This window comes from Miscanthus floridulus, chromosome 4 (assembly GCF_019320115.1).
Source record: "Miscanthus floridulus cultivar M001 chromosome 4, ASM1932011v1, whole genome shotgun sequence".
Classification (NCBI taxonomy): Eukaryota; Viridiplantae; Streptophyta; class Magnoliopsida; order Poales; family Poaceae; genus Miscanthus; species Miscanthus floridulus.
This window is the reverse complement of record NC_089583.1, coordinates 21,198,417-21,210,383: the sequence shown is the minus strand read 5'-3', so window position 1 is coordinate 21,210,383 and position 11,967 is coordinate 21,198,417. Positions and strand designations below refer to the sequence as shown.

General features: G+C 45.7%; 2 protein-coding genes across 2 annotated transcripts; one reads left to right on the top strand and one right to left on the bottom strand.

Moving 5' to 3' along the window:
* Positions 1 to 231: 231 nt before the first annotated feature.
* On the top strand, positions 232 to 4,672 carry LOC136549520 (protein NETWORKED 2D-like). Its single transcript, XM_066540824.1, has 3 exons — positions 232 to 822; positions 928 to 4,335; positions 4,423 to 4,672. Exons 1-2 carry the CDS (start codon positions 729 to 731, stop codon positions 4,332 to 4,334), a joined length of 3,501 nt encoding a protein of 1,166 aa, XP_066396921.1. The 5' UTR covers positions 232 to 728; the 3' UTR covers position 4,335; positions 4,423 to 4,672.
* A 107-nt stretch (positions 4,673 to 4,779) lies between these two features.
* On the bottom strand, positions 4,780 to 6,627 carry LOC136549521 (protein IN2-1 homolog B-like). The gene is made up of 8 exons (XM_066540825.1): positions 6,419 to 6,627; positions 6,200 to 6,341; positions 6,045 to 6,100; positions 5,800 to 5,830; positions 5,391 to 5,702; positions 5,198 to 5,305; positions 5,004 to 5,084; positions 4,780 to 4,919 (listed from the first exon to the last, which is right to left on the bottom strand). Exons 1-8 carry the CDS (start codon positions 6,454 to 6,456, stop codon positions 4,899 to 4,901), a joined length of 789 nt encoding a protein of 262 aa, XP_066396922.1. The 5' UTR covers positions 6,457 to 6,627; the 3' UTR covers positions 4,780 to 4,898.
* Positions 6,628 to 11,967: the final 5,340 nt, after the last annotated feature.

The window sequence follows — 11,967 nt, the reverse complement described above, 5'->3', positions numbered from 1 at the left end:
TTATCCAATCGTTGACTAATTAGGCTCAAAACGTTCGTCTCGCAAAGTACAACTAAACTGTGCAATTAGTTTTTGATTTCGTCAATATTTAGTACTCTATGCATGTACCGCAAATTTGATGTGACGAAGAATTTTCTTTTTGCATAGTGTCAAAGTTTGAATTTGGGTGGAACTAAACACCCCCGAAGTATGAAACCCGGGCAGATCCGGGTCGCGCTAGCGCGTCGGCGGTCAAGGTCAATTCCTTGGGGGCGCGGGCGGCCTGTCTTCCCTCTTCCCCGAAGTGCGCGTGGTGTTGTGTGCTGAGTATGAGATGAGATCTGCCACCAGCCCATGGCCCCATGCCTGTTTCCTGTTCCTCCTGAGGAAGAGAAGAGCTCAAGTGTCAACTGCTAGTGCTGAGCATGCAGCCGCCACCGCCCACCCACAGCCTCCAGCTTTAGCTTACCTTTTGCTTTGCACGCGGTGAAGGCATCCCCCATCCCATCTCACTGTCTGCCTTTCTCATCTCAGCCAAGAAAGAGAGAAAAGGGTCCAGGCCAAGAAGATTAGTCTCCTCTCTGCACAACCACGAATCATCCGATCCTCTCAAGACTCAATTCAAGCTAGTCAACCAATATCAGCAGCATCAGCACGGGGATCAGGGAAGGAAGACGAAGGAGGGGATCTGAATCCGATCCGATCCGATCGATTGCGGAGCGCCGGAGCTCGGGGTGATTCATGTCAAGATGCTGCAGCGGGCGGCGAGCAACGCCTACTCGTGGTGGTGGGCGAGTCACATCAGGACCACCCAGTCCAAATGGCTCGACGCAAACCTGCAGGGTCAGTTCCGGTTCCGATTCCCACATGTTCTTCATTCATCTCCTGCTCTGAATTATGGCTGTCCTGTCCTCAACTCTCTGATGACCGATCTTTTGTTGTGTGCAGATATGGAGAATCGAGTCAAGATCATGCTTAAACTCCTCGGACAGGAAGCCGATTCCTTTGGCAAGAGGGCCGAGATGTATTACCACACCAGACCAGAGGTGATAAGCCATGTGGAGCAACTCTACAGAGCTTACAGAGCTCTCGTCGAACGCTATGACCACATATCCAAGGAGCTCCATAAGGCCAACCACACCATTGCAACTGCTTGTCCAGAAGAGGTACAGTATGCAATGTTAGAAGAGGAGGATCATGATTTCCCCAAGGCAATCACACCAATTAACTCGCACAAGGTACACAAGTCCACGGTCCAAGAGATTCTCAACGCAAAGAGACAAGGTCCGTCAGGGTGGAACAAGCTACCCTCCGATCCACACATAAGCACCGAGGAGGCACGAGAAGAGATCGGCAGGCTTCAGAAAGCTATACTTGTTCTGCAAACCGAGAAAGAGTATGTTAAGAGTTCTTACGAGAGTGGTATTGCTCGGTACTGGGAGATCGAGAAGCTGATTGCAGATACACAAAAGGAAATCTGTGTTATTCAGGACAAATTTGATGCACATGCAGCCATCGGTGATGATGAAGCCCGTGTCTTGATGACAATAACAGCTCTTAGATCTTGTCAGGGAACCATTTCTAAGCTTGTACGTCATTTTGAGGAGTTGATCAGGCTTGCAGCCGTGGAGTTGGAAAAAACAAGGTCTCTCCGAGCACAGCTGTATGCTATGGATGGCAACACCGACACATCCTCAAGAGAGGCAAGCAGCACAGGCACGTCGGTGAACGCAAGGTCTTACTTGGTTACCCAGACAATACTTGAGTTGCAGCCCATATATGAGAAACTTGACAAGCTTTTTGCCAGTGGTTCTGAATCCTCTGCGGAGGAGATTGCAGAGAATGTTGATGAACTTGTTGATAAAGTCATCAACTTGGAGCTCAAGTTCCCAAAACAGACAGCACAAATCAATCAACTCATACAAGAGAATGAGAACCTAAAGAATAAACTGGATGAGTTACAAGACGAGATGGCACTTCGTGATGACCAAAGTGACTTAAATGAACAGATCAAGCAATTAGAGGATGAGTTTAGCACAGTCCGAGTTCTTGAAAGATCAATAATTGAGGAAGAAGCCTCTGTTAGCATAGGCTTTTCTGAAGTTTTTAGCTGCATAATTAATATCTCAAAGGCACTTGGATCTGTTGGTCCTGAAGACCTGCATAATTTGTCAACTGCGGTAGGGGATGGTGCAACGGTTTTAAAAGATGTGGTCCTGGAGCAGTCTACAGAAGAGAGCAAGGGTGCGGAGTTCAGAGACATAGATGCACCAACTCTAAGTCATAGTTTGGGCCAAGATAGAGAAGATGTCTCAGAAGTGGTTAATGATAATGGTAACGATGACATCCATGGCTCGAGGAATGCTAATGAGGAAAAAATCCCTGGGAGTTGCTTAATGCAGCAAGTTAGAAACAAATCGTCTATACATTCTGAGAACCATATCAATCCGTTTGTCAGTTCAGAAAATGAAAACAGAGTTCATGATTCAGGTGAGGGCAATGTTGATAGCTCACCAGGAGAAGTATTCCAGAGTTCATCAGAAAATGAGAATGGAAGTAGAAACTTCCCTAAAGGCGAAATTGTGAGGGGTGAATATCCATTGGGAATTGTCAGACAGACTCATCTCCTCCACTCAGGTAGTATGGATACTTTAGACAAGAAATATGGCTCTAATAAAGCTTCTCATTCATTAATGGAGGTTGCTGAGGGAAATATTGGTGATAGAAGTTCTTTTACCAGCAGTAGTGTAATCCAGGAGGAAGGACTTGGAGATAGTAAATCACAAAACACCAGTGGGCAGATTAGTCCAATTGCTTCCTCAGAGTTGTACAGTTTAAAGGAAAAAGATTCCCTAGAAGAATCCTCATTGACAGAAGCTACGTGTTTCAGTGGTGCCGATAAGAGCCTGCACTTGGGGCATGCAAATGAAGCACAATCTGTTGAAGAATTGCCAGACCAAGGTGGTCAACTAAATGGGCCACAAAATATTGAAAGTTTGAACGAATGCAGCCAAGTTGGATTGCTTAAAGAGGATGACTGCATTTCATTAGGTCATGTTGATAATATCCAAGATATGAAGAACAGGTATTCCTCAGAAGTGAGGGATGAAACTTCTCTCTGTGTGCCAGCTGGAGATTCTGAGCAAGTTCTGACAAACTTAGAGAAGAGTTCACATGGCAAAGAGCTTGCAAGCGAAGCAACTACCTCGAACAACCATGGAGGAAGGAGTCAGGGTGAAAAGTCTGGTTTGATGGGAGAGGAATTTGTACCTAGCTGGCAAGAATTTCTTCTTGATGGGCTTGAAGGTAGAGAAGCGATCCTACTAGCTGACTATACTTCAGTTCTGCGGAACTACAAAGAAACAAAGAGAAGGCTTACCGAACTGGAAAAGAAAAACCAGGAGCATCTTGAAGAGACAAAAGCAGTTATACGGGAGTTAAGGAATGCAAATTCCAACAAGTATGTTGAGATTCGGTCACTAAGAGATCTCCTGGATTCCTCGAAGATGCCTCCCAGTAAAGTGGGTAGTAACTCAAACGGTTTCTTAAGTGTGAGATCTTTTAGAGAAGTTGACAGGTCAAATGGCACTTTGGGTAGAGATATTTCAACTGTGGAGGAAAGCAGTTCTAGCAACATCGATGCACCTAACAACACGTCACTTTTTGAAGTGAGGTTCAGAAATGACATTGACGCTTTGGTGGAGGAAAATTTGCAGTTCCTGGTAAGGTATAGCATGGCTTGCCATCACATGGAGGAGTTTGACAGAAGATACCAGGAGACACAGAATGAAATGGAGAACATGGACGATACTAAGACTGGAGAACCTGATACTCGAGCAGAGCCCGAACCAGCTGAAAAGAAGTTGAGAGAGCTCCGAACTGAACTGGATGTATGGTTTGAGCAGAACGCGCTTCTCGATCAAGAAGTGCAGCTTAAGTCTGCATCTCTTTGCAGACTGCAAGAGGAGATAGCCGAAGCCCTGCGTGGTAGCTTGGAGATGGACAGAGCCAAGTTGTTTACACCATATGAAGCTGCCAAGTTTCAAGGGGAGGTCCTAAACATGCAGCAATCTAACAAGAAGATTGAGAACGAGCTGCAGGCAGCATCAGAACGAATGAGGGGGCTTCAAGCCAAGGTTAACCACGCCCTAGAGAAGCTACGTGAGAGTTTTGAGTTTTCATCCCAACACCTGTCGCAGCCAGAGACTGAAAGTAGCTATGGGAAACAGTTCAAGCATTTTCCAAGTAGGACAAGGGTACCGTTGCGGAACTTCCTGTTTGGAACAAAGCGAAAGAAGAAATCAATATTTGCATGCATCAATCCCACACTCCAGAAACAGTTCAGCGATTTGTGAGGTGTGTGAGTGTGCTCTTTTTGCATCTCGAGTTCCAGAAACGTATTCATTTCAGTAGCTGACATGATTCTATTGTTTGCACTTGTAGTGAAAAAAGAAGTTGAAGGATGCATGTGGTAGCAGCTAGAATTTGGCTCATCTCCAATCAACAGATATAAGAGCTTATCGGGTGGGATAGCATGACCATAGTTTTCCTTGTTTTGAAAAACTTATCGTTACACCATTGCTCACCGGGCAAAAAATGAACAATAGTTGTATATATCACCGTTGATCTCCTTGTACCTGGGGGTAGTTTTGTTTCCCAGGGTACAATTACGAGCAGGTTTTGGTTGACTTTAGCTTGTGTTTGTTTGGAATGGTAATTTGTTCATTTCATTTGATTGAGAATTTCAGAGAAATAAACAAGGCAAATTATTTGGAGAGTACTAGACGAGTACAGTGTGAATAACATTATAGCAAACACACATCTTATTCAGTTGAGACTTATTCCAACTCATACAACATGAAACACCTGATAATGAAGATGTTGAGAAGCTCCCCTCCCCTGGGGATGATCAGATCAGATCAGGCTACCGGGCTTTGTATCTGCAAATACAAAGATGAGTCAGTATAGGCCCGTTACTACTTATACATACTATATATATAAAAACAAAAGAGCACCGATGTTACCCCGAACTTGTTCATCAAGGCAGCAAGCTGCAGACGGCGATCCCCCCAGGTCGCTGCGTAGGCATCTATCTTGTTCAGCTCCTGCAGTTACGTTATTGCACAGGATGTAATGTAATTGTGCGGAGTTAACAGAAGAAATTATATATAGATGATGGTTGAATTTGATTGGTGCATGCAGTGGCAGTGACGCACACCTCTATCCACTCCTTGAGTTTAGGCCTTGCTTGTGTCATGTCGTAGTGCTTCACTGCAGCGAAGAAATCCTTGAAGCGTTCCACAAAGGGCGCATAAACCATGTCGACCTGCATATATAGATGCAATTCGGTTATTGTCAGCAAAACTAATTAAAAAACGATGGACTAATAAGTGATTGATGAGTTTACTGACTGCGCTCATGGACTTCCCCAGGAGGAATGGCCCATCAGAGAAACGTCCCAGGGACGACTCCACCTTGTCAAGAGCAGGAGCAAGCAGCTCACTGATATCATCATCTCCTTGTCCTTGGGCTTGGGCACGGCCTGCCCTGAACAAGGCTATGATGACCGAATCGCTGCTGGCAATCAACTCATCAGCAAAAGCTTGCTTTGCAGGGTCCTGATCACGAGGAAACAGCTTGGGGCCCTCAAAGTTGGCGTCCAGGTAGCTGAGTAGATCCAAGGACTCTGCTATGATGTTGCCATTGTGCTCCAGGACGGGGGCCTGCACTGCATCACAGCATATTGATTAGTAATTGTTGATGATGAAAAAGAAAAGGAAAATAATTGTGATGTGTTCCTCAAAGGAAATGGTTGTTGACCTTGCCCGGTGGGTAAACTTTCTCGAGGAACCTTCAATTCATCATCATATTCAGATGGATTAAGTGAAAGGCAGGTTAGTCGGTTGGATTGAATTTGGAACTGATATTATATATATGAACATATATACAGCCTTGGTAGTACTCCGTATGTAAGATTTGATAGAGTAGCATGCAATACGATCCTAGTCCTAGCTAGCTACTGAGTAATACAAGGGGGCTGCTACTCCTAGTAGTAGTTATATTACCAAGCAGGCTTGTCTTGCAAATCAATGGCAACCAGCTGAATCTTGTCTTGTAACCCCTGCCCAATGCAACAACATACCAAGCTTTAATTTTGAGCATAGCAGAGCCGCGGGCCTAAGGAGACGGCACAAATTGGCACCTATAATACTGCACTTACTTTGAAGTTCCTAGCTATCCAAACTCTCTGCACGTATGGGCATATGTAGGAGATGTAGAGCCTTGTTGTGCCATCGAAGAGGTTTGGTGGTTGAGAACCGGAACCCAGGGTTGGGGGCAGCACCTCCTCCGCTTTCGTCTCTCTGCATGCATAACATGCGGATGCTGGATCAGATCCGGCCGTCAGCAGGAAGCAGAGCCGGCCATCTCCCTCTCATACCTGACGGTGGAGTCATCGGGTGCCGCCGACGTCGCCATATAGCCTGATCGCCGGACGGAAGGCTCCTGCCCCCTGAGCAGCTCAGCTGAGGTACCTCTCCTTCCTGCTTGCTTTCAGTGGAACAAGCTAGCTAAGAGATGTAGTAGTAGTTACAGGGAGGAAGAGGAAGGCAAGGCGACCAGATGTAGATCAGGAATCAGCACCTGTGGTACTAGTACCATAGCACTAGAAACGGAATATTGTATTCTTTATCCGTTATAATAATTGTCCTAGTAACCCACGCTCGCTTGCTGAGGCCAGTCACGGTCACACTCACACGCAAATCATGACATTTCTTATTTTCTTGACACCACCAACCGTCCCCGGACCACCCGACACGGCTACTCTTGGTCCAATCCTTAGGTTCATGCGTTGCTACGGTAACTTTGTAACTCTAGTTTCATGGATTGAGAAATAGTAAAGTTATACTACATATATATACGTCTTTTTAGAAAAATATTGGAAGCAAAGTGAATTTATGATTAAAAAAAGGTTGAGAAAATAATGTCGATTTTTTTAAAGAAAAATACTTTGGGTTGTATTGGCAGCCGGCAGGAGAGGCTAGAAGAAGAGTTAGACTATGTGATTCTGTCTCCTCATAGTATGAGAGCAGTGTTGTGTTCTAATCACAAAGATATATGTAACACCCTTGGTGTTATACCGTAAATCATTTACTAAAACATGTCATGAGCATCATGTTTATGAGTTAATGCATGTAATAAGGTGTGTAGATCAATTTCCGTAACTCGAAACGATCAACGAAAATGCGAAACGAAAGTTAATTCAATAATCATGTGCGAAACGAAAGTTAATTCAATAGTTATGTTATATCACTTAAGGTTTAAAAGTAATTTTTATTAAGCAAAAATGCTATAGAACATATATGTGATACTTGAATAAAGTTTGAAGTACAAACTTTATAGTTGATAATGAAATACTTGCAGTCGAAAAATGATATTACTAGCTAATATTTTCAATAGCTTAGAAATACAATTTGAAATAGAGTTCAACTCAAAACTTAGAAAAATTTTAAAGTCGGTTAACAGTTAGACATTGATATGTTTAGCAAACTACTTTAAGGAATTGGGTTAAAGAGCGATATAGTGTTATAGCTTGATTAAGTAGCCTCATATACCATCTTGAGTGTAGTGAAGACCGTTTATGTTTAGGAGCAACGGTTTGGTCATGGTAGAAGCTTTAAAATCCGTGCACAACACGTTTTCGGTTTGTTTCCCTCACGTGGGCGTGGTCACCGCGCGTCAGTGGTCGTCGTCGCCGCGTCAATGTGCCTCGCGCGCGCCGCGTGTTGCCGCACTGGGCTAGCCGTGTGTCGTGGGATTAGTCTTGGGCGCTGCCGTGTGAGGTCGCCGCTGCTACCGTGCCGCGCTGTCGTGCTGCCCCGCTGTTGTGTTGCTACCGCTACGGCCGCTCTGCCTCACTGCCGCTCATCGTGTCAAGCTGCGGGTCGCCTCATCGCTGCTTGCTGTGCCGCTGTCGCGCGTTGCCGGCGTGCACGTGGGGTGCTCCCGTTGCGCTCACGTCGTCGCCTCGCCTTAATGGCGCTGCGGCCGCGTAGGCCATGCCATGCCTGCCCGTCTCGCGTGCGCACGTGGCCGGTTGTGGAGGGTGCGCTCGTCATTTGCGCCTTGGACGGAAGCACTCGGTCGCGACATACGCGTCCTGCCAGGGCGCACAGCCGCGCCACTGCCGCCGCCGTATTTTCCCCTGATGCACCTCTGCCCGCCGCGGTCACATCGCGGCCACCGAGGGCCCGAGCGCGGGCACCAGCCATCAATTCTTCGCCCTCGTGGGTGCGCCCGGTCGCCAGCGTCTCAACTGCCACCTCACCGCTTTGATTTGCATCGCGATGAGCCCCAATTTGGGAGCTTCCTCTCCGCTGCGCCATTTTAGGCCATGTAACGTCGCGGCCAGGGGCAACCTCCAGCTCACCTTTCCAGGCCAATCCATCTATGCCTCTAGTTTAGCCTCCATCCCCACTTCGCCCCGCGCCCCCACGTACACCTCTCCGCCTCGCCGTAGCCACTGACGTGGCCGCGTCGTCTCGAAGCGCCGCCGCATCCCACCACCCGCATGTGGCCAGCCCTATTTGGGGAACCTCTGGCCAAACCACCACCGCAGCCACAACCAGGGTAAGATAGTGATGCTATAGCGCTATCTAGTTCACCTCGCGGTGGCTTAGGGTGGCCGGCATGGCCATGCGCCGTGGTGACCATTTCCGCGAGCTCCGCCCCTCCTGTAACCTAGGCTAGTGTAGGCACTAGGGTTGTAGAAAGGGGTCGGCCGTTAGTGGAGCCAACGCGGGTCCTAGCTAGCCGGCGTGGCCATCCAATGCCATCACCGCCGCGCCGCCACGCGCGGGGGTGATCGGAGGACCAGGCCGTTGTAAAGGAGAGAAAGGAGAAGGGCTTATTTGCATAGGAGCAGTCTGTAGGAATAGTGTTGTGGACCTCGGGTAAAATTGCTGGTAGCTCAAGGGTGTTTTTGCATATGTGCCAGTGCACACGGGCTCTGTGCCGCGGGTCGCCTCTATGCGTGGGCCACGTGGGCCGAAATCAGTTTAGATTTTTAGGGAAAAATAGAAATAGCTTTTCAATTGTAATTCAAGCTGAAATTTGGTAAATCATATAAAATCATGTAGGTATAAAAAAATTCTGAAACTAATTTTGTTAAATTCCTAAAATTGTGCTCTATCTATTAGTGTATTTAGTTCAGATATATATTTTTGATACTAGGAACTATTAAATCATTTGAGAGTGCTTAATATTATTAGGTTAATTATTATAGGAATTTTTGTGGTAAATCGGTTATAGCTTTAGCTTTGAAAATTTTACAGTAGCTTCATGGTATTATTAGGTGCTCACTGTAATTTTTGTAGACTTGGAATAGGTTGATAAATAGGGTAGCTAAGTACTCCTTGTTTTAGTATATATGAAATCGCAAATAAAGTAAGAAATGCATTTTTGGTTGCTAAGATAATACTTGAATGTTTCATACCTGTTTAGTGGAAAGGATGGGTAGCTTAGCATCTTAGTCATTAGAGTTAGCTTAGTAGCTTGGTCGATGTATTGTTATTTTAAGAGCTGCTGTTGTTAAAATGCTAATTGTTGCATCATCATTGCATGCATGGAGTTCATGACCATTGGAGAGCAGGAATACAAGGAGGTGATTGAGGAGTACGAGGAGGAGGTCTTCGTATAGGAGGAAGCCTCAGAGCCACCGACGACTGACATAGCTGACCACCCGCCTGCCCAAGGCAGGCCCCGGTGCATAACCTTTATTTTGAATAATCACTGGATATATATATATATATATATATATATATATATATATATATATATATATGTGTGTGTGTGTGTGTGTGTGTGTGTGTGATGTGCATTTACGTTACAGGCATTTTATGAAAACTACATGCATAGATAACCTACCTATGAGTCCTACTAGCATAGGTCGAGTAGCTGCTATACTTAGACTATCGGTAGCGTGAGTAACCTACCGTTACTCACAATAGGTGATTATTATTATCACTCTCATGATAAAATGGTGAAAAGAAAGAGAGACCGGGCAGGGATATGGTACGGGTATTGGTGGGTGTAAGAGGATGTGTCCCACAGCCAACGAGGCATAGCTTGGTTACAATGTGTTCCCTGTACGTGTCGGTTAAGGACCGGCCGTTGCATTGGGTTCTAGTCAGGTCACAGACTTATTATCTTGAGCACATACTTGTTTATGGGAGCAAGAAAGGCTCATTGCTCTCTTGTCATGGGTTTCGGCTCTTTCCGGACCGACTGATTAGAGTCAGGGATGGTGGAGGTCTAAGCACCACACTGAGTCCGGGACTCAGGTGTAGGGCCTTGGAGTCCAAGTTTGGACGGGGACCTAAACCCCTTGACAGGAGAGTGGTGGGTTGGTCCTACTTGTGTCTATGGTACAAGCAAGGCGTGTGTTTCAGGGTACCCAGCTGGGCACATTGATTCATGAATCGCCGGGTAAACCGGTATGACTTGTCTACAATCTAACATCGTAGTAAGAACTGAAAGATGAAAGATGGTGAAATGGATCTGTTTGCTCAACTCTTGCTTAAAAGTAGAACAGGTGCTTACCTAGAATGGTTAGATAATGAACTAACTATGACTGCTAATAAGAAACATACATAAGGATTCACTGCTAGTATTGCTTTCCGCAAAAAGGAAACACAGTAACCCATAAAGCTTATCATATCCTTTGGAGTTAGGAAAATTATTCCCACTAGTCGGGTAAGTCTTGCGAGTACATTGTGTACTCAGGGTTTATTTACCCCTATTGCAGGTGCAGCTTGAAGAGTAGCTATTGTGTGGAGGATTCCTCTGGTGGGTACAGATGGATCCTTGTATTCTACCATTAGATGTTTATTATAATTCCGCTGTTTAAATTCCGCACTCTAAACTTGGTACTATAATAATGTATTTCTAAGAACTCTGGTTGTATAAAATGGACTAAGTATTGTAAACTCCTTCTCATTATTAGATCCTAGAGGAAAAACGTGGATTATTTGAGTTCTCCCTTGGGGTATGCTCGATGGAATCCGTCCGATGTAGCTTGCTTTTAGGGTGTCTAGTGTCTGGTGAAAGACGAGGGCCTATGAAGGTGTGTTATTTTGGGCGATTCTACCATAGGTGGTATTGGAGCCAATAATGACTTACAAGTTTTCATAACACTTTTCAAAACCTAAAATTTGACCAACAAAAGTTTTGCGAAAAGTAGAATGTGATATAATTATGTAAATAAGTATAAGCCATAGCAATATGGTCTATCTAGGATAGCGGCACTGGTTTAGCGTACGGAAAGTGAGTGTGCGATGTGCCAATTTTTTTGCGAATGCCGCTATATTCCGACTTGAGTGAACGGGTAGGCCGATGCATGCATCATGAAAAGATAATCTTGCTTAAACTTAACTTCCCCCACACGTATAAATTGGATTAGTGGTTTGATAGGATAACCTAAAAGAATGCTTTAATAAAAGTCTTATCATTTTTCTAATCTCTTGTTCCTAATTAGGAGGGTGTTGTCCCTAATGGTTGGTTCCTATCTGTTTGTAGATGAACTTGAGGTCTGGTTGCGGGAGTACCAGGGCTAGGGCAAACCCGGGTGATAACGACTGTGGTGAGGGCATTAGCAACATCAATGGGGAGAGCCACGAGGCCCCACTTCTGGCTCCTCCTTCTCCACCACCGCCACCTCCGATGACCCATGTGGAGATGATGGTGGAGATGTTGGCTGCTCGGCGCTAGTCAGCTTGGAGATGCTTGCCCAGGCCATTGGTGGCTTTGCCCGAGGGGGCCAAAGAGGCAATGGTGGAAATAGGGGTGGTGCCCATAGTCCCGAGGGGCCCTGTTCTTACTAGGATTTCTTAAAGATGCACCCACCCACGTTCACGCCTACTGCTGAGCCTCTAGATGTGGAGCATTAGCTTCGTATTCTGGAGTAGAAGTTTTGGCTACTCACTATAACTG